The 22815-nt window shown below is 36.3% G+C and overlaps 1 protein-coding gene and 1 long non-coding RNA gene across 3 annotated transcripts; both read right to left on the bottom strand.

Moving 5' to 3' along the window:
• Positions 1–3911: 3911 nt before the first annotated feature.
• LOC115667643 (uncharacterized) lies at positions 3912–5748 on the bottom strand. Its single transcript, XR_004004074.2, has 2 exons — positions 5434–5748; positions 3912–4306 (listed from the first exon to the last, which is right to left on the bottom strand). It is a non-coding gene; the product is annotated as an uncharacterized LOC115667643 (long non-coding RNA).
• Positions 5749–11093: 5345 nt separating this feature from the next.
• Positions 11094–16017, bottom strand: LOC115690454 (transcription factor bHLH68-like). 2 transcript variants are annotated; one of them, XM_056307779.1, is made up of 9 exons: positions 15503–16017; positions 14617–14938; positions 14011–14088; positions 13605–13670; positions 13063–13128; positions 12829–12867; positions 12641–12685; positions 11722–11766; positions 11094–11570 (listed from the first exon to the last, which is right to left on the bottom strand). In XM_056307779.1, the coding sequence occupies exons 1-9, from the start codon at positions 15775–15777 to the stop codon at positions 11436–11438; spliced, it is 1071 nt and encodes a 356-aa protein (XP_056163754.1). In that variant the 5' UTR covers positions 15778–16017; the 3' UTR covers positions 11094–11435. The 2 variants fall into 2 exon arrangements, with proteins under 2 accessions (XP_056163754.1, XP_030472651.1); XM_030616791.2 differs by having other exon boundaries at positions 12811–12867; positions 15503–16015.
• Between the last annotated feature and the right edge of the window lie 6798 nt (positions 16018–22815).

Raw genomic sequence — 22815 nt, 5'->3', positions numbered from 1 at the left:
ATACTAGTAAGCGGCGAAGTCAAGAATTATGACGTCGAGACGTGAAGTCAAACAAGAAACGTCGACCAGAAAAAGCTAAGGCATGAACAGATTGCTCGTTATTGATTGGTCGACTCAATGATGGTGTCACCTAGGATTACTCCCATGAATCGCGTGGCCCCCCGTTTATGACCAGAATTGTACGGCGATCGCACAAGAATCCCCATAAAGATTCGGGATTTCTTGATTTCTTACAAATATTCGAGTCGAGGGGCACAACTTGGCCGACATGGTTAATGAATTGAGCAACTTTGCATAGGAAGCTTATGCATCTACTACTCAGTTAACGCTTGCCTATGCACCTAAGCAAGCTGTTTGTACAGGCTCACATCCACGATGGAGCTACAAGTACAATCGAGAGGCGAAATCTTTATGCGAATCATTAGATCTATCATAATGGGCCATAGAACCATTTTTAAACTCATTTTTGATGGGCTGCTTGTTTTATGGGCTAGTTATATATAGTAAATGGGTCATAAATGAATTTAAATTGGTAAGACTAAAATAATATGGGTTCTCAATGGGTTCATAGCTTGCTCAAATCCAGTTAGAGATAATCGATTCCTGCTAGGAACTGGGAACTAAGTAGAGGGACCAGTCCCGGTTCTTAGTTTCTGAAATCGAGAACCGGCCCGCCTGGTCCAAAAATCGAACTGGACAGGATCGACTGGTCCAGTTCGATTCCTGGGTGGGCCAATAGAACCAATTACATGTCCTTTTTTTTTAAGCAAGTAGTCCATAATTCTTTACAAATAATGCGCAAATCACAAAAAACTGTCCTTGAGGACGTCAAGTTCAACAACCAATATAAACAAGCTGATTCACGAGTGAAAATCATAGAAAGAAGTAAAGCTTCAAAGGGACAAAGATAGACAGAATAAAGATAGCTAGCAGGAGCCCACTCAGTCAAGGGTATTACAGTAGAGATAGAAGCAAGAGCCCAAGAAACAGTAGCAACAAAGAGCGTACAAGGGACGTGAGCGACTCAGGCGAGAGGGTGGCGTTTGAGAGTTGAGCGAGCGTAGGCATCCAGCGAAAGGGATGCGAGCGACTCAAGTGAGAGAGTGGCATCTGAGAGTCAAGCGAGAGAGTGACTGACAGTCAGAGTCGAGCGAGCAAGAGGTGAGAAGAGTGAGAGATTGATTTTGTGAAAGAGGCCTGGGGTTTGTTGATGGAGGGTCCAGAGAACGACAATCGTGATTAGGAGTTAGAAAGGTTTGTGAAGGATTAGAGTTCTTTACATATTTGTAAGAAATTTTTTTTTAAAAAAATCGGTCCAGTCCGAGTGAGCGAAGGAACTAAACTGAAAATCACCGATTTCAATTTTTTTAAATCGGGAACCGAACCGATGCTCCGGAGAACTGGCCAATCTGGTCTGATCCAGACGATTCTTTTTGCTCACCCCTAAACACAATTCACATCTATGACTCTATCTTAATTCTCTCTTGCCCTCACTCGATCTCGTGCTCACTCACTCCGCGCTCTAATCTTGGTTTGGATACGATTTTTTGTAGATTGAGTTATATATAAAAGTGTTTTAGTAATATAGATTTGATATGTATTAAGTCAAGTATAGGTCACTACATTTGTATTACATGAAAATGAATTTAAAGGGTCAATTTGGGCTGGCCATATTCGATTCGACTCACTCATTTGACAGGTCTACAAATCGCTAAAGGGTATCTGGCTATCGGGAATGAATTCAGCGAAACATGAGAAGAAGACCTGATGTTTCCTTTCTCGACGCCAGTTTGGCTACTTAGGTAGCGAATGATAACCATTCTGTTCCGGAATGAGTTCTTGAAACAGAAATAGATTTTTCTATTTCTGGTTCCAGGATGAGTTTCTGAGGAAAAAACCCGTTTGATAACGACAAAAAATTTCTATTTCTAGAACAGAAACTCGTTTGATAACAGCACAAAATTTCTATTTCCTGAAACAAAAACCCGTTTGATAAACAACAGAAAATTCTATTTCCAGGAACAGAAATCCATTTTTTTAGAAATGGAATAAAAATAATTAAAAAATCCGAAAAATTCATAAAAATCTCAAAAAAAATTTAGAAAATCCAAAAAAATTGAAAAATTCCAGAAAAAATCATCAAAATGTTGAGAAAATAAAAAAATTCAGATTTCGGGAAAATAGGAAATTTGTTGAATTTTTTCAAAAAAAAAATCAAGAAATCAAAAATTTCAAAACTTCACATAATTGCTTAGAATACCTGTAGCACCCACTTTGAGTAAAATTTAAATTTTCTGAGGTGCCCAAAAAAATAAAAAATTTCACAAAATGGCTTAGAGTACTTGTGGCCACCCACTTTTTGAGTAAATTTTAATTTTTTTGAGATGCCCAAAAAAATTTAAAAAAATTAAAAATTTCAAAACTTTACAGAATGGCTTAGAATACTTGTGGCCAACCATTTCGAGAGAAATTTAATTTTTTTGAGATTCCCCAAAAAAATATAAAAAAATTAGAAATTTCAAAACTTCATAGAATGGCTTATAGTATACCTGTGACCACCCACTTTGAGCAAAATTTAAATTTTTTTAGGTGCCGAAAAAAAAATCAAAAAGTGAAAAATTTCAAAACTTCACAGAATGTTTTATAGAATACCTGTGGCCATCCGCTTTAAGCGAAATTTAAATTTTTTTAGGTGCAAAAAAAAATCAAAAAATTAAAAAATTTAAAATTTCAAAACTTCACAGAATGGCTTAGAATACTTGTGGCCACCCACTTTGAGCAAAATTTTAATTTTTTTAGGTGCAAAAAAAATATAAAAAATAAAAAATTTCAAAACTTCACATAATGGCTTAGAATACTTCTAGCCACTCACTTTGAGTGAAATTTAAAATTTTTGAGGTGCCCAAATGGTATTTTTGATTTTTTGCTTTTTTAATTTTTATTTCGTCACCTAAAAAAACATTAAATTTCACTCAAAGTGGGTGGCCACAGGTATTCTAAGCCATTCTGCGAAGTTTTGAAATTTTTTTATTTTTTTTTCGGCAGCTAAAAAAATTTAAATTTCGCTCAAAGTGGGTGGCCACAGGTATTCTAAGCCATTCTATGAAGTTTTGAAATTTTTGATTTTTTTTTATTTTTTTGGGGAATCTCAAAAAAATTAAATTTCTCTCGAAATAGGTGGCCACAAGTATTCTAAGCCATTCTGTGAAGTTTTGAAATTTTTCATTTTTTTTATTTTTTTCGACACCTAAAAAAAATTAAATTTCGCTCAAAGCGGGTGGCCACAGGTATTCTAAGCCATTCTGTGAAGTTTTGAAATTAAATTTTACGTTGGATTCGTAACGTTACGTACGCCCGCACACAAATTCCAGTCAAATTAATGCAAATGGCCAAGCACTGGAACGGGTCTTCAGCATTCAACCACCATCGCTCTCGATATTTGCTCTCAATATTTGTGAGTATGCATCGTTCCTCATAATATCCCAAATGCTTATGGAGAAAAGTAAACCAAGCACATCGAATTTTTAGAAATACATTGTACATCAATCAAAGTTTATGAACCATTTGTGTCATTTTTCTTTTAGAAATACAAATAATTAATAATAGACATACAAATTAAATGGCAGATTCATAATTTTCTAAATTTACGATATTGACATTATCCCACCAAGTCATACATAGATTTACGAGTCCCTCAACAAACACGATCAAGCAAATGTACTTTAGGAACGTAACCCTTGCGGAATCAAAAACCGAACAACCATTAGTGCTAGGCAAAAGTTCCTGTGTTTGCTCAAACGATAATACATATTTTAAATAAACACTATACGGACACAACGTTTTATTGAATTTACATCGATTTTACAGCATTGTAGGACCACTTGAACGAACACAACTTTAAACACCACGCATCGCGCACACAAAGCTTTCCACTAATAATCTTACAAAAATGAATAGTTCATTTGATGACATGCCACCATAAGACCTCACATTTACAAGTTGTCAACAATTGACGAGACGAAGAGTCATTTACATCAACATAAGGGGAAAGATAAAAGCATTCACAACATCCCCACTTATTCCCAAATCCTATTCATCAGTCCAAAAAGCTGATGATCTATTCACAGCACTAAGCATCTCCTAAACAGATAATTAAATGTAAAAAATTTTGAATCTTCGACGTCGAATTAGCCACAAAGAGTGAGGAGAGCACATGAGATCTACAAAGCCCTCCTTTAAAAACAGAGTCCGTTTTCCGGCAATCTCTGTCGTCTGCAGGTTATACTCCTGCCCACCGACATTTGACCTGCACAAGGAGGCCAAGACCTGTGAGTTTTTCCTTCTGCCCAGGAAGAGCTCAAAACAACAACGAAGTTTCACCAACGGTTGAAATTCATGATAACTGCCACCTTGTCTTGTCATAATGAAAAGTATTTTGAAAGCTACGTGTCCCGTTATGGATAAGCAACTAAATTACTCGCATAAATGTAGGATGCACGAACAGCTCAAGTGGTAAGGTAAATAAAACTACAGCAAGCAATTTCTACCGATTCTTCAAGAACAGCAATCAGATCAGTTCTGCAAGAGGAGAAGCTGCTGCAGGCTCAAGGATAGACTTGAGATATTATTTCAGGGGCCGCCAAAGGGAACAAGCATCCTCGAGCAACTTACTCCTAACACAAAAACACACGCAATCTATTTTCATAGCTGGAGCCTGGAGATATCCTGCAGAGGAATCCAACGACTAAATCCAAAACCTTTGCTGTCGGCACATCTATCAATCAACTCTCCATCTGCATTAACAACCAAGCCAACTGCAAAAGGGCACATAATGATGGATCCGAGAGGGGCCCCGTAGGGGCCATGGTCCCCCAAGAATTGTGAAAAGCCTTCTACTTATACATAGGCTTGTACAACTGGTGGTTCAACTATGTGAAACATTGGGCTCATGCGCCTCCCCACCCCCCCAAGCCTACTTCAATTATAAGCTCTATATCTGCCATGGTCCACCTGTTTTTTACCGCCAAGCTCTCTCTCTCACTTTCTCTCTCTACCAAATCCTTCCAAGACTATTGTCAACAAAATATAACATCCATTTTCCCTGTATTTTTGCGCCCGCATCCATCCCTGAGTGCATATGACATGAATAATAACAATAATTGAGCTACATCAGCATGTAGTAACTACACTCAGCTTCTAATAACTGATTATCCCAATTGCCACGGTTTAAGAAAATCAGGCAATATTTCATCAAACCATGAGGAGGTATTAAGTCCCTTTTGAAACAAAAATTTCCTCTTAATTATAATCCAGATTATAATAATTAATGTGAAATCAGCCCACAGAAAATACTATTTTGTCCAATCAGTCAAAACCGAAATTTAAAGCAAATCAAAGCAACATCGAGTTACAAGGCACTTTATCTATGCATACCTCAAGTAATCTGAATGGACAAAAATCCCTCCAAGCTGCTGTTAACATCTAAAGACTAATACTTGAGCGACAGCATGCCACATTCTCAGCCAGCTACCTTTATCACACCAACCTCATCAAGTTTTGAACTCTTATGCTGCAAATATCAGCGAAAGGATGGCTCATTCAAAAGTGCAAAGAAAGAACTATCTATATTAATAATGGGTTTTGTCTCACTTTTAGCTTTCCAAAATCAGCCTTGCATTAAAGAACGAAACGTAGTTAACATAACTCCAATAACTTCTCACTTCAATCACTTCCTAGTATATACTACTCATTTTCTTACCCTCACGCAATCACTTTAAAAATGACACAAATGGTTCATCAATATTTGTATTCTAACCCAGATCTGGGGGAGGCCGAGCGGCCTCGCCATGGCCGAAGGAAGAGATAACTTAAAATATCGAATTTTTCATACAAAGTTCGCTTCGATCGCCTTGACTTGCGAACGCCCAACAGATCATGTTACACTCTAAAATCCCACGACAGCAATTCAATCAACTGAAAAAACAGGGGACACATACAAAGCAATCACGACAGCATCAGCCCCCGAATCAAACACTAAAAACAACCGAATTTTCCCCAAACTTACCGAGGGAAAGCAACGTACGCCGAGACTCCTGGGAGGAGGGGTGATCTCGACAACCTTGTAGGGGTGGCGACTATCTCTTTCACGATCTTTCTTCCTGCAGGAGATATGAAGGCCCTGCGCGCGAGCAAAAACCCACCACGTAAAAAAGCCGGCGACTTTTCGAGACGTCAACCTCGTTCGCACGCACCCATTCCGTAAAAATTAAGGATTTCGAAATTCAACGAACAAAAAAAAAAGGGGGAAAAAACCTCCATCGAAATGGTGAAATGTCATGGTCAGCCTTCGCCGTCGCCGCATCTCGGGCGACTGCGAACTCGACCGGCGGCCATGGCGAGGCCGAGCCGACCCCCGATCACGGCAACTTCCAAATCCAGAAAAGAGAGAGATGAGAGGAGATCCAGCGCAGGATCGGAGCTTACATGGAGCAGGAGCGAGCGAGCGAGCGGCCCTGGCTTCCTCTCGACGCCGACAGAGAGAGAGAGTACAGAGAGAGACGGGCTTCCAGATCAGAGAGATGAGAGGAGACGAGAGACAGACATGTTTTTTTTAAGAAATGATTCTGACCTTTGTTCCTCAGAAATGGTTCTGAGTTTTGTTCAAGAAACGAAAAACCAACTTTTTTTTGGTTCTGATTTTTGGTTCAGAATCGGTTCTGGAACAAAAACTTGTCCCAGAAATAGAAAAATGAAATTGCGTTAACAAACGGGTTTCTGGTCCAAAACTGATTCTGGGAACAAAAAACCAGTTCTGGACAGAACCAGAATGGTTATCATGCGGTACCTTAGAATGGAGCGGAATGAAAAACGAAAACTGAAAAACAAACTAAACATGGTATGAGAAGGAGTGAGCGTGACTTTAAGTTGTTTAGGGTGCGCATGATAACCATTCTGTTCCGGAATGAGTTCCTGAACCAGAAATAGATTTTTCTATTTCTGGTTCCTGGATGAGTTTCTGAGAAAAAAAACCCGTTTGATAATGACCAACAATTTCTATTTCTAGAACAGAAACCCGTTTGATAACAGCACATAATTTCTATTTCCTGAAATAAAAACCCGTTTGATAAATAATAGAAAATTCTATTTCCAGGAACAAAAGTCCATTTTTTTAGAAATGGAATAAAAATAATAAAAATCCGAAAAATTCATAAAAATCTTTAAAAAATTCAGAAAATCCCAAAAAATTGAAAAATTCCAGAAAAAATCATCAAAATGTCGAGAAAATAAAAAAATTTTAGATTTCAGAAAAATAGGAAATTTGTTGAATTTTTTCAAAAAAATCAAGAAATCAAAAATTTCAAAACTTCACGAATTCTTGAATACCAGGCCACCCACTTTAGTGAAATTTAAATTTTTTAGGTCTAAAAAATCAAAATCAAAATTTCAAAACTTCACAGAATAGTTTAGAATACATGTGGCACCACTTTGAGTGAAATTTAAATTTTTAAGGTGCCCAAAAAAATTAAAAACTCAAAAATTTCAAAACTTTACTGAATGAGCTTAGAATACTTGTGCCACCCACTTTGAGTGAAATTTTAATTTTGGAGGAGAAAAAAGCAAAAAATCAAAATTTAAAACTTCACTGAATACTTACAATACCTCTCTAAACACTTGGAGTAAAATTTAATTTTTTTAGATGCCCAAATGGTATTTTTTTATTTTTTTGGTTCTTAAAGAAAATTAAATTTCACTCAAAGTGGATGGCCACATGTATTCTAAGCCCACTCTGTGAAGTTTTGAAAATTTTTCTTTTTTGCTTATTTTTATTTTTTTTCGACACCTAAAAAAATTAAATTTCACTCAAAGTGGATACTACCACAGTATTCTAAGCAATTATGTGGAGTTTTTTATTTTTTATTTTTTTATTTTTTTCGGCACCTAAAAAAATTTAAATTTCGCTTAAAGTGGATGGCCACAGGTATTCTAAGCCATTTTGTGAAGTTTTGAAATTTTTTATTTATTTATTTATTTTTATTTTTTTTGGCAACTAAAAAAATAAAATTTAGCTCAAAGTGGGTGGCTGACATTTTAAGCCAATTCTGTAAAGTTTTGAAATTTTTAATTTTTTGCTTATTTTTATTTTTTTGGTATATAAAAAATTTAAATTTCACTCAAAGTGGGTGGCGAGATATTTTAAGCTATTCTGTGAAGTTTTGAAATTTTTTATTTTTTTTTTTTTTTTCGGCACCTAAAAAATTTAAATTTCACTCAAAGTGGATGGCCACAAGTGTTCAAGCCATTTTATGAAGTTTTGAAATTTTTGATTTTTTGCTTTTTTTTATTTTTTGGGCACCTAAAAAAAATAAAATTTCGCTCAAATTAGGTGGCAAGTATTCTAAGATATTCTAAGTTTTTAAATTTTAGAATTTTTTATTATTTTTTATTTTGTTTTTTGGCAATTAAAAAAATTAAATTTTGCTCAAAGTGGGTGGCCATAGGTTTTCTAAGCCATTTTGTGAAATTTTGAAATTTTTTCTTTTTATTTATTTTTATTTATTTTTTCACTAAAAAATTTAAATTTCAAAAGTGGGTAGATTCTGATTCTAAACCATTCTGTTAAGTTTTGAAATTTTTGATTTTCTGCTTTTTTCTCACCTCAAAGATCGTGACTTATATGAATATGTGTATTGAAGAAAATGAATTCTCAAATGGTTTCACTTTTGTTCGAAATGAAACCAACTTTTTTGGTTCTCATTTCTCGTTTGAAATCGTTTGGAAGCAAACTTGTCCCGGAAATAGAAAAATGAAATGCGTTCAAACGGTTTAGTCAAAACGATTCGGAACAAAAAACCAGTTCGGACGGAACCTAATGGTTTTCATGCAAACCTTAGTGTCCTTGCTCGGATTCGGCAACGAGTTAATGAAAATGACAGGTCGATGCGTACGTGAATATCAAATTTTGCATTTGGTAACTTCTGAATCGAGAAATTTAACGTGGTAAGCACACTTTGCCGATCTGCTTGTATGTATTGGAAATTCAAAATGCTACAATTCGAACTACATAAAATCTACGATTCCGATTACGATGTGCCGGGGAATTCATTACGGTAAGCATATTACTCCAAGAATGGATGGTTTACTTTTGATTGTGGGGAAAAGATGAATCAATTCAGCTTAGTGCGCGAAAACTAATCGATGATGGTACTGCTTAATTGCTACACATACATAGGAAAGAAATTACCAGTGCTATATTGTAATGAGCCATTGGTGACTAGGATGAAAGTTTTCGTATTTAACAACCCTTAATTCAATGAAAAATCTGCAGAATACAGTTACTAGATAAGAATATCTTATAATGACATGCAATCAAAATGTGCCGAATTTGCCTAAGAAATGCGTATAGTTTTATGAGTCTATGTACTCTTATTTGCTTGTTTCAAAGTCTTCTTTAATTAAAAGTTAGATAGTAGGGGCACAATCAGTCCTTAATCTATTTTAAGAGATTTAATTGAGTCATAGATATTTTAATTGAACCAATTTTGTCATAAACCTTTAAGGAAAAGTGCAATTAAGTCCTTTCAGTCAAGTCTTGCCTGATTTATTTGACGTGGCAGTCTAGTAATTGTTGGCCATCCTAAGTGTAATGGTGGCGTGATGTTGACTGATATCCAACTATCGATGTTGTTTTTGCTTAGATGAACAGCGTCATCTCTTGGTCGAGCAACTAAAGCCCCATCGGCCCCATTCCCCAAATCAGTCCCTAATTCCCTTGAGAAAACCTCCATCCTTGGCGGAAGAATTTGGAGCAAAGATGAAGATGACCTCAAGATTCTGCAACATAAACTACTAAGAGTGGTCGTTTTAGGTTTACATTGAACTCCACCGTCTTCAATTTTTTGCAAAACACAAGGAGAAAAGCAAAGAATCAGTCAAAGGTATAACCGTGATTGTAGTCCCTCCAAGAGTGTGTTGTCTTTCTATAATCTATTGGGATAAGTGCATTCAAAGTCCTAAAACTTGTCACGAAAGTGCAATTGAGTCCTAAAACTTTCAAAAAGTGCAAACAAGTCCTAAAACTTGTCACGAAAGTGCACTTGAGTCCTAAAACTTTCAAAAAGTGCAAACAAGTCCTAAAACTTGTCACGAAAGTGCAAACAAGTCCTAAAACTTGTCAAATTGGTTCAATCAAGTCCTTCCATTGATTGTACTTTTTGAAAGTTTTAGAACTTGTTTGCACTTTTGTGACAAGTTTTAGGACTTGTTTGCACTTTCGTGACAAGTTTTAGGACTTGTTTGCACTTTTTGAAAGTTTTAGGACTTGTTTGCACTTTTTGAAAGTTTTAGGACTCAATTGCACTTTCGTGATAAGTTTTAGGACTTCTAGTGCACTTATCCCTAATCTACTTATGTTGGTTTATTCACATGTGATGTGTTGGTGGTCCCTCAATGAAAAAAAATTTATATTGCCTTTTTTTATACGGTCGAGATGAACGACAAATCAGCATTGATTTGCATTTTCAACGGTAGAAATATCGTCCGTCGCCCAATGCTTGACTATTTGGGAAGGGGGGAGATGAATTAGTAAGTGTAGATATCAATACAATGACCTATAGAGGTTTTGCGAGACATTGAGAATGGGGTAAAGCGTAAAATGGAAAAGCTATATTTTAAGACTGGAATTGGGGTTTCTCAAGGGAATTAGTGCTGGAATTGGACGGATTGATTTGGAGATTTGGACATTTAGGGCTTTAGTTGCTCAACCAAGAAACGATGCAGTTTATCTCATAAAAAATGGCGTCATTTTGTTGAATATCAAGGAAGTGATGATTGGACTATCAAGATAGATAAATCAGTCGACACTTGGGCGAAAGGACCTGATTATACTTTCCCTTAAAGGTTTATGACTAAATTGGTTCAATTGTAAGGTTTAGGACTCAATTGAATTCCATTAGATAGTCATTAACCATATGTACAAACGTTGGCTAGGTCATGCAAGTGAAACTACTTCAATAAAAGAACCCTTCGGTGAGCAATTCTTGATGGAAAAAGGAAGCTGAGGACAGGAAAGAGAAAGGAAAGATAGAACAGACACGTTTGATCATGACAGAGATGGATTGATAACTAATACTAAGTTACTGATCCCTGCACAGACTTAAATAGCAGCAGGTAAAAAGGTTACATAATCCTACATAATTATATCCGACAATATTATTTTTTCGAAAAAGAAGAAAAAAAAGGAGAAAATCACACCCGAGTACAAGGCAGCAGAGACTACACCAAACCAAAGCATGATATATATAGCATCAAGAGCAATCAGCCTTGGGAAATTTTTGTAGCAGAGTGACTGCTCATGATGTTATATAATCACCTAAGATTCATTAATCTCTCCAATTTGCTGTCACAGGTTCTAATTAGAGACTTTATGTCCAGCTTGATTAGTGAAATCCTCCTCCGATAGCGGGAGCCCAGTAGTCAGCTCCGGTTTCATTTCCTACTTGCATTGTGCATGAGATTGGTACCAGGCACAGCCCTCTACTCCTCAGGTCCTTTGCTTCTTCATGATTAGTGTCCTGACATAAAATATGGACAGGAAACTTTGATTTTTGACAGAACGATGTTTCTTTTTGTTTCCGTTTGGTACTCAAATGACAATACAGCTAGAAGAATGAGAAGGGTTAAGACTAATTTCAAAACAATATAGTAGACGTCAGAAGTTATTACCTGGTCTAAAGCTCCTTTCCTCTTCATGCAGTTGTCATTCAGCAGCTGCTCAATAGCAAAAGGAGTGAGGGGCATTAGAAAGTAACAATGTTGATTATGTATATACACTATGAATGAATATAGTTGTAGTTTCTTGGGTGAATAATGATGGGAAGAATTGCATCCATGGGGTTTTTAAAGTTTGACGACTGTTGCAGTTCAGTCCATAAGTTTCAAGAAACATGGCATGCACAGTTTAGTAAGATGTTGTTCCTTCCATTTTGGTCAGTGATATTCCTCGTTTGTTCTTAATTCGGAATTTGATTGTTGTGTTGGGACTGAGTTGAATAATTAAGTAACTGCACAGCTGAAATAGACTATAAAAATTAACACAAGGGTAATTTGAAGTTTATGGTCGTGTGCTAGAATCATTATCAAATTCAAACACAAAATGAGGATGAGAGATCAAAAATTAAGTGCAAAACAAGTGAAGGTTTAAGAAGTAAAGTCCTAATCATTACTTATGAGGGATCAAACTGCAAAATGGTCTCACTTCAGAAAATAGTTACCCAACTGAAGGATTTGTCACACCAGTTGCCCATGTAACTTGGTCATGTGCTTTACAGTGATAAATTTACCGTGATTAGGGGCTTAAGTTAATAACAAAATGTTTGGAGCAATGAAATCTATTATCACCTTGTCTAAAGATGTGCGATGAAATCTTACATCTCAACATGATGCAAGAACATGAGAGAAACTGAGTCCAAACTCATTGGGATTCCATACATTTTGTTCAAGCGCTTAAACACCGAGTGAAATATAGTGGATACTCTTTTTTTGACCTCTATTAACCTTGTTAAACTTTATTTGTTCAAAAGCTCAAACAACAAACCAGTTGAGCTTTATTATGCTCAAGATCTTGTGAAGCACATGTGCATACCTGACCAGGGTCTTCGGGAAATATACAATTCCTCTCTCTTTGCACCTAAACAATTAAGAAAAGTAATAGGTTCTCATCAGTTATTCTATTCAGTTGATCTATAACATCTCTGGAAAAACATGCACGTGCATTCACTTCATATGAGAGAGAGAGAGAGAGAGAGATTATACAGATTGTTGGTGACTCACGTTGCCTGATCCATTGCCCAAGTACGGTAAACTAAGTGCCTGTTGATGTTCAGAGAGTATGTTCAGATCAGAACTCCAGCACACCCAAAACCCAAAAAAGAATAAATGAAAGAACAAAAAGAGTAAAGAGCACATTGGGAATGATACTTTCACTTTCACAGTTTGGTCATAGTAGGGTTTTTTTTTTTCCAAAAAAGCAATTGATAAAAGGAAAAAAGAAAAGAAAAACATCACCTCTATTTGATTTTGAAGGAATCTGATGTAGCCAATAGCCTCTGCCAACACAGAAGCTGTGTCAGTCTGCAAAAGAGAGCAAAAATCCCCCACACCACAACCCTCCAAAGTCATATTTTTGGCTTTCTTCAATACTTTAATTCGTAAGTAAAAGTAACACAAAAAGAAAAGGAAAACAGAAAAGAGACCTAAGTTCAAAGACTTGCAAAGTCATGGACTCATGTAGAAAGAAAAAGAAGAGCTTTCACATGCAGAAAGAGTCTCTTTCGCCAGAGTTTTCCACCATTAAAGACAGGGGGGTATGATTTGTATGGACTTAATTTCATAAAAAGACATTGAAAGAGAGGAAGTATGTGACTTTAAATTTAAAATGCAATCTGCTTTTTTGTACCAGCTAGTTCGCAATCGAGTTACATTTTCATATAAATATGAGATTTTTTCCTTTTCCAAACTAGCATTTAAAAAATTTAATGCTTTTATTTTGTCGAGTAAATGAAGTGCGTTATGGTGGTCATTAAACTGAAAAGGCTTGAGCTTTTTACCTTGCCAAATGGAGAAACGAGCTGATGCAGAGCAGTGATTCTGTCACCTAATTTCTCCTTCCTCACCTGGTTCAAATCAAGTCAATATAATGGAAATGGGATGAGTTAGCCCCATTGTTAGGGTTTGGTGTTATCCCATTTTACAATTTGATTTTTCTTGCTGAATTCTTTATTTTCTTTCCCATTGACATATGACTTCATATAGACAAGGCATAACCGGAAGAGGAATAAGGATTTGAACAAGTCGACAACCGAGAAAGACAACAGTCCACTCACACACATGTTAGATAGCTGTGTGTGCTTTTGTGTGTGTGGGGATGAGAGAGAGAGAGAGAGAGAGAGAGAGAGAGAGAGAGAGAGAGAGAGAGAGAGAGAGAGAGAGAGAGAGAGAGTCCATGGCCATTACCTTGAAGGTGGTAGATTGGGCAGAAGAAGGTTGAGTCCTGGCTTTCTTTTGTGCCCCACCTGTTGCACTGCTTTTACACTGACCAAAAACAAAAGGAAGAAGTTAAACAAACATAATCAGAACTGTATGTGACCTGGCCACTCTCAATAAACACGGTAAGCGGAAGTTGCCTTTGAAAATCTTATGTGCAACGAACTGAAAGTATTAAAAGAATATTTCTGTTATACATTGTGAACCGCTTAATTATTTCAAGAAAAAAATTTCTTAATGATAGGCTTTATTGTATATAGTAAAGACAGAGAAAAAAGCGAATGATGTATGAACCATCAATTATTCATTTCAAACTCTTTTTTCGGCGCCTTTATCCAATTAAAAGAGGAAAGGTGAAGACAGATCTCGAAACCCATCCCTAATTCACTAAGTAATGGAAGAATAATTCAAATATATTGCAGAGAAGCGTGACTGTACCCACTTTAATCATTTAGCTTTTTTTAAATGCTTGATGAGGTTCCACAAATTCATTATAATGAGTAACTTTTTGTACAGATTTGTTCTTCATCGAAGTACGCGTCTATATTCTTATGCAAAATGGCAGCATAATCTCACCTCGGAAGATTGATCCGGCACCGGATGCTTATTGCCGTCAGATTTCTTGTATGAGAAGTCCAGCAAGTTGCTGCTAAAGCTCGTGACACACGATTTCGGAGATGAAGCCGCGGTGGTTAGAGTAGTGGTAGGCCAAACAGCTGATTTAGATCCATGGAAGTCTTCACTTGTCGCATGTCCGTACAAGTAGCTGCTTGAGGAATTCTCTTGCTTCACATCAATTTGAGACTGCTCTAGTACTTGTTGATCCGCCCAATTCTCTAATCTCTTCGCTTGAAGATGGGTCAAGGCACTCTTGTCTTCTTCAATCACCAATCCACCCCTTGATTTGGAAGGGTCAAAAGGAAAATAAGAGATCATCCTCATAAACTTGTGCAATATTTTGTTGCAAATTCCATAATCAATGGAAGTAATCATGAAATCCATTGGCGTGGTATGGAGTTAATTAACAATGTGGCGAGGTTGAATTTACATGTCTAAGTTGAAGATCGATGTAGACAAGGACAAAAGCATGGGTTGACTAGCTAGCTAGTTAACATTAAGAAGAGAAGATTTGTATGGAGATATGCAAAATCATACAAAAAGAAGAAAAATCATGCGAGATGCGCAGGGATAGATGATCTGCATGCATGCTCTTGCCACCAATTAATTCGGTTTATTATCGTAAAGTTTTGCAAGTCGAGTCAACTAGTCTTTTGAAACCGACATGCCGGACATGGATCCACCCATGAGCTACCGTTCTGTGGATCGAAATATGCATAGCAAAAGAAAGGTATACAAATCCTCAACAAACAAACGCATATGAGAGAGAGAGAGAGAGAGAGAGAGAGAGAGAGAGAGAGAGAGAGAGAGAGAGAGAGAGAGAGAGAGAGAGAGAGATGTTTACAAGAGTAGTTGGCTCCAGGACTCAGCTGGAAGCTGCTGATGCTCCTGGCTACTATTTTCAAGCCAAGAAGGGGCGAGGAGTGAAGAAGGATTGGTGGGCATGTACTGAGGAAAGAGATTTGAATAATGATAAGGAGGAATATTTGGGAAGTAACTAGCAGGTGTGGCTTGTTGTGGGCTTGGAGCTCTCATGCTGTTGATGTTCCACCAACTATTAGGGTTTGCCATCATCTGCTGCTGCACTGGTGATGAGCTCTGCAACACTCCTCTATTCATGCCTTTGATTGAACCCTAACAAAAACCAATCTCTCTCTTCACACTTAACAAAAACTCTTGCCCTAATTATATATGCCCTTGTCTCCTTTCTTTGCCTTTTCTCTTTCTTTTTTTCTTTCTTCCTTTCTTTCTTCAAAGCTCCCAACAAGGCCTTTGTAGAAGCTGGAGAGAGGAGGAGGGAGAGAGAGAGATGTGGGTCTTTCTCACCACTCTTGATTAAGAGAGAGAGAGAGAGAGAGGAGAAGGGGTTGAAGAAGCGAGAGAATTCAAATCATGGAGGTTTGAGAAACTTTTGTCTTTGTGTGTTCTCTCTCTTTCTTTTCTTTATTGCCTTTTACCATCTTCCTCTCCTTTTTATTGTTTTTCTTTTTTTCTTTAGCTTTTTCTCTACTTTTGCTTTTTCTCAAAGTGGGCAGAAAAAGGTGTAGTGGGAATTTTGATTTAATTATTGTAAGGGGAGACCATTTTTTTAATTTGGACAGACTATGATCACTCTGAGTTTATGTTTGCTCCACACTATGTGCTCAGGGGTCTTGCATGTGGTGGTGAGGCGGGAACCCTAGTTCCTTGCTTACCCTTATTTTTTTCATACAAGTGATTTTCTTTTTTCAAACATTTCGCAGAATTTGATATACAAGTATGTGAAGTGATGCGGGGCACATCAAGATTTGATCTAGATTTTTTATTTTATAAATTAAGAGTTTTTGAATTAGGTACTTATTTTTTTTGTATTTGATTGACTTTATAGATTACTTTTTTTAGGATTTTCTAGTTTATCTCATCATGATTTAGTTTCCTGGTTCGAACTTTTAGCTTTATTAGGGTTTTGTTATTATTTGGGTTTTGGTTTCTTGTTATTTAATGTGTAGCAATTTCTATGGTTAGGATTTTAGGCGTAAAAAATGTGTTTTACTTTCATGTGATGTTATGAAGTTTCGCCTCTTTTAAAAAAGGCTAAAAAAATCAAGAGATTTCATTTTATGTGCTTTGCGCATGGACGCTTCAAGTATGCGTTTGCAAGTTTTGCTTACTCACTTAAACTGCGTCGGGTGGTATTAGAGACTGGAAGATCATAGGAACACTATGTCTAATGAAAGCGGTAATGGCGACAACCTGACAAAGCTCAAGTGGCATAGGCTTTGTCAATGGTTGTTCGTCGTCTCGAAATATCTCAATAGAATCTAGAGCAATAATTCGATGCATACGACACACTATGGACATGATACAACGGACCATGGATCTCATTGTAACTTGACTTGGTGTCCTAGGGCCGGAGAGAACAAGGTGGCATCGTGCGGAAATTGAGTCCGAGGCCAACCGTTCGTTGAACCTATTCTGGTTTTTGAAGATAATCAAAACAATTATCAAGTAATCCATGAATCCATCACCTCAAATTTGGAATAACATAAATTCCATGTGTTCCGTGAATCTGCATCTTTCCGGTTTTACAGAAATTTTGAGTTCTATTACGAAAACAGATCATATATTTAACACTATTCTATTCTTTAGTAATTTGAAATATTTGTCACTATTTTTCTCCACGTGTGCTCTTTTTCTAAGTTTGTTTTTGGAAAAACACTTTCTCATGCTCCTAACTATATACACTTAGGCTGCGTTTGGTCGTCCAGATTTCTAGTCAGGATAGGATTGGATAGGATATGATATGAAATCCAATGGAATTACTACATCTTATCTACGTTTGGTGAATCGCAGTAATAAAGTCAGATATTTTCACATATTACTATGTCCATTATTTGCTATGAACGTTATATTAATGTAAATGAACCTAAAAATTACACAAACGGAGATAATAAAAATTTCTCACGACACTCTTACCTATTTTTTTCCCTCTCTTTTTTAATTATTTTCTTTTTTATTTCTTCCCCTTCCATCATTCTCTAATAAAATTTTATTAAATAGTAAACTATACAAATATGCTTAAAATATGTAATAAATATATATACTAAATGTGTATATTTATATATGAAATTTTTATCATAAGATAGAAAGAAATTTGAATATATAAATAAAAAATAAGAATAAATAAAAATGAATGTATTGTTATTTTTTTGTTATTTTGAATTTTTTATATTAAAATTCAAATATTATTTATATTCAAATATTATTTTAATTTTATTAATTTAATAAGTTTGTTATTCGAGAAAAGAACTTTATATTATGGATATTAGAAATCTTATTCACCTTTATCCCACCTCCCCCATGGGATAATTTTATCTTGGCTATATCCCTCCTATATCTGACTTTATCCTATCTTGAGCACGCACTAAACACGGGATATGATAAAATTTATTCTATCCCGAATTTTATCCAGACTACCAAACGTAGCCTTATAAGATAAAACCAACAATTCCACGAGGGTTGAATTCAAATCTCACTGGTAAAAAGCGATCGAATTTTCATCATGAATGGAGGTAATTTTTGGAGTAGGTGTGTGGCTTTTTTGGCAATGGAGAAACAAGTCACTTTTCCAAGACAACTTTGTTTCCCTTTGAATCCAGTACAAGTAATTCGGTCATACACAAAGGAAATCATTAAAGCTTTGTTTATGAATAACTTGACGTTAAGTAGATCATGCACTTCTCCGATTTTGGTCAGATGGGATCCTCTACCTTCCTAGTGGATTAAACTGAATACCGATGGTGCTTCTAAAGGCAACCTAGGGCTTGTTGGTGCAGAGGGTTTATTAAAAACGAAGGGGTGACTAGTTGGGTGGTTTTGCCGCATTCGTAAGAATATATTCATCGACACAAACAGAAATTTGGGCTTTGTGGTTGGGACTCAACTTCACAAAACAACTTGGTTTCCATAAGATCGTCATTGAAATTGACTCTAAAACCATAGATGATCTTGTTAGTCCAGAGCTTATGATCGATAATGATGACCCTACTTTGCTTAAAGATATCATAAGATTGTTGTGCTCTCACTTTGAGTTTAAAGTGTAATATAACTTTCGGGAAAGAAATCGCTTTGCTGACTGGCTTGCTAATCTTGGAATCGATAAGTGATTGGATATTAGTTTCTTTTCATTACCTCCTATAAAGTTACTTCGTGTTTAATTAGGTGATAAAATAGAGTTAGTAGATTTACGACGTTAGAATTTTTTATTCTGCTTTAGCCTTTTCATAATTTTTTTTTGACAATTCAGACAAAGACTTGTCATATTTAAAGTACGCACTACCACTTTCCAACTAAAATGACGTGAACGAAAATTACGAGAAAACGTGAATAACACTAAAAGCAATTCGAGGAAAACGAAAACTGCCAAACTCCTTTAAAATCAAAAGAGCTCACTTCTTTCAGCTTTTTACATGCTTTGTTTTTCTTTTTTTAGGGTTTTTAAAGGCCATTATCACGACATTTTCCGTTGTCGTGTCTGCTTTATGATCGTGCGAGGTCGTGTAGAAGGAAACGATGAAACGGAATTCTCGTATCACTAATTGAATCTCTAAATGAGGACAAGACAGGAGGAAAAATAAGGTTCTAGGACTAACTAGATTATACGTTGATTTGATTCTAATTGACATGCATTTCTTCTATAACAATCTTCCGTCGAAATCGCCGAGCTACAATTAGTTATAGATGAATCGGTTTTGCTGGAAACATTGTTTGTACGGAGAAAAGTTTCGCCACGAGCAACCTTAATAACCACTGATGGTGTCTTTATTTCATCAGCATGCAAATAAGGTATGCCGCTTATGTTAATCATTTGAAGACGGCGATAAACTATTGAGGGCGGGCAGAGGCAAAAATGATAACTAGGATTGTGAAAGTTGTGATCTTGGTCATGTTCTAGTTGTTGCCATCTACTTGACCAGGGAAAGAAGAATATGAACAGATGTGCCATTGACCATATCCGTTTGTTTGCTTATAGCTGTGTACGGCAAGATAAATTGATGCATGAACAATATTGAGAGATAATCAACTTTGAGGACACAAAAGCGAGACGAGAGATATTGGAGAGCGAAGATGACCCACCACGTTTTTCAAGAGGTGATCATCTAGAACTCGGACGATACCGAAAGGGACGAAGGGAAAATGACATTCAGTTTCATTAGAGTATTTAAATATTAAGTTGCGTAATAGATCATAATATTTTCGACAATGACTTAATTTAATTTGATGAGTAATGTGAAGGGGTTCTATAAGGGTCAAAATGTGTATTATATGGTCTTCTAAATTCAACCATCAAATCAACCAATCAATCAGTCACCAATTTTAAACAAGTCACGACACAACCACCAATTTCATATGCAATAATTCCAATAAATTGAAGGAAAATCAAAACGAAAATCTCACATGGGATGGGACAGTAGTATAGCTCAGACCTGAAAGAATCAAGGTTTGAAGTCTATGTTGGCAGGCTCGTCGCATTTCACGAGGAACATTCCCTCGTTCTTCCCTAAGGTATTACAAAACGACAGCTACAAGACAAGTACAAACATTCTTTCTTGAATTGTTTTATGGTTATAATTAAAAAAAAAATAGCTGCTGTAGATCTTTTTTATGTAGTGCCCTATGCATAAGAGAATAACCGCGTTTCAATACAAGAAACAAACAAAGAAACCCTTAAAACCCGAGCCACCTAAACAAAGAATTTTAAAAAGAAAATTTTATAATTTACCAAAAAAAAGAAAGAAAGAGAGATGAAAGTTTCTCTATTTAGGGTTTACGTGGATTGTGAGAGGGAGGAATGTGTGGTGCCTGGTCCGTACTGCCAAATCTTTGTCGGAGCCTCCATGTCTTGTTTTGAGAGGAGATTGGCCTTTTCTCTTTGCCCTAAACCCTATTTTAGTTCGCTTGCCCTTGGCACATCCTTTCACATGGACTACTTGGGATGCAGACAAGAACCGTAAGAATCTCTCCCTCTTAGAACACACACACATGGGGTTGAATCTTCTCATCATTCTTGGCTTGATTTAGTTCACACATTTTCTGTGAATTGATGTGTCCCAATCCCTCATCTAATTTCAAAACGTATATATAAAGTGGGTACTATGATTTTTGGACTTATGGGGTCTTTGACTATACTTCTATTTTCGATGTTGTTGATATTTATGTGATTGACCCGGATGATGACGAAGATAATCCGTGTTCGAAAGCTAACTTGACCTACGAGATTTTACCGAGTGGGGAAGAATGATGCCCATACAACTCTCCTAAGTCGAGTTTCATACAGAGGAGAAGTTTGATCGATTTTAGGAATTATCATAAAATGCTTAGACGGTTTTATTTAATTTTAGTAATGTTTTTTTATAGGTAGAGCTGATGAATTTATCATTATCTTACCTTTGTATTGAGTTCATTAATCCTTACCCTCACTTTGTCATTTTTCAGTAAGATGGTTCTTAATATCACAACAGTCCTATCAATGCTTAGTCATCACTAGTATAAGTCACTCTTTCTTAAAAAACTAGTAATCTTGCCCATGCTTCGCATAGGTTTTATCCTTAAATGTTCTATAACTCATTTTACACATCTACAAAGTGTGATTCTATGAAAGCGATTATAGATTTTATTGCGCTTTGAGTATCAAAGTTAATATTATATGGTTTATTATACAAATAATACAGCGAATTGTAATGTCATTCACATAAGAATAAACTACGTAGTGCACGAGCAATGAGTGTACCTATAATATACTCGGACGAGCAATAAGTGCACGGTGTACCTAACATAGTATGCTTTAGCATAGAATCAAACGCCATCATCAACCCAACCTCTTAGCCAAAACCTAAAGTTCTAATTTCTTGTTATTACCCATTAAAATGCAACATTATTGGAAGAGTTTAAAACGTAAATAACAACTATTAACAATTCCTTTTTTGCCAAATTTTAACAATTTCTATTGAAATCGACGATTTTGGGAACTTGGCATGTCGATTCTTTTTTGGTGGGGCGACATGGAATAATGTTATCCATCGAAGGGTGTGTAGTTTTGTTCCATCTAGGCAATGCATCATGCTTCGATCTTCGGATTCCTCACCCCCAAAAGAAAAAATTATCTTTTATAATTCCCATAAAAGTATGCAATTATACTCTTTCACGATCCCTATGCACCATACCATAATTTAAGACCTGTAATTTAAGTGTTAGCTTTTTTGCTCCGATCAAAGATGAAAACCTTACCCTCGTGTCCCTTCCTTTACAAGCACTTAATGTGTTTTGTAGTGCCAAAAAGGGGTGGCTACAACTAGGTGGAGGTAAAAGTCACCTGTCCTATGTGAGAAAACGTAGAGACAAGGTAGGGTTTTATCGCCTATAATGCGAAATCTATACGCATATAATATGTCACCCCTATCTTATAGGTAGCAAAAGAGGGGCGCCCTATAATATATTTTTATTAAAACTTAGACCCTCCATCAACAATATTCATCATTGACAAGAGTCTTAAAAGAAACTATAGTTCTGTTTCTTAATACAAATTCTCGAACAAGTCGCGTTTGAGACGCTTGTTAAGAGGTCATGTTGATGTTGGGACATATAGATAATGGAAGTTTAGTATCTTGAAATGGGATAGGTCCAGAGGGGAGCGGGGAAATTTGAGAATGTCGACAAACCCAGTTCGGTAAACTTTGTCTCGATCACTTAAGTCATTGAGATACGCGTCGGCTAGATACGTGAATTGCTCGTTTTAGCTGTGGACCTCCAATGTGGTATTTATATTTAGAATTCGATCAGTTGAGATTCTTAACAATCCGGTTATCCATAAATCGATAAAAAATACCATAGATTTGCACAAAAACCACGAAATCTCCATAGCTCTCCTCTCCCTTCTCTCCTTCCTCCATTCCCTCCCACTAACCCTAAAATATCTCTCACTCTCTCTTCCTCCCTCCCGATGATCATGCATGGCCATCAAACTCCGTTTTGAGTGAATGGACGAAATTTCCTAATTCGATCTCCATGGCTGCCATAGAGATGATCTTACTCAACACTGCTAGCTATGTGAAAGATACTTTCTACGTTTCCTGGAACATATCGATTAAATTCGAATTTCAAATGTTAATGATAAAAGAA

Source organism: Syzygium oleosum, unplaced genomic scaffold (genome assembly GCF_021117445.2).
Source record: "Syzygium oleosum isolate NSW1041296 unplaced genomic scaffold, Sole_v2.1 Sole_v2.59, whole genome shotgun sequence".
Lineage (NCBI taxonomy): Eukaryota > Viridiplantae > Streptophyta > Magnoliopsida > Myrtales > Myrtaceae > Syzygium > Syzygium oleosum.
The sequence above is the reverse complement of the archived record's forward strand: the minus strand, read 5'-3'. Positions and strand labels throughout refer to the sequence as shown.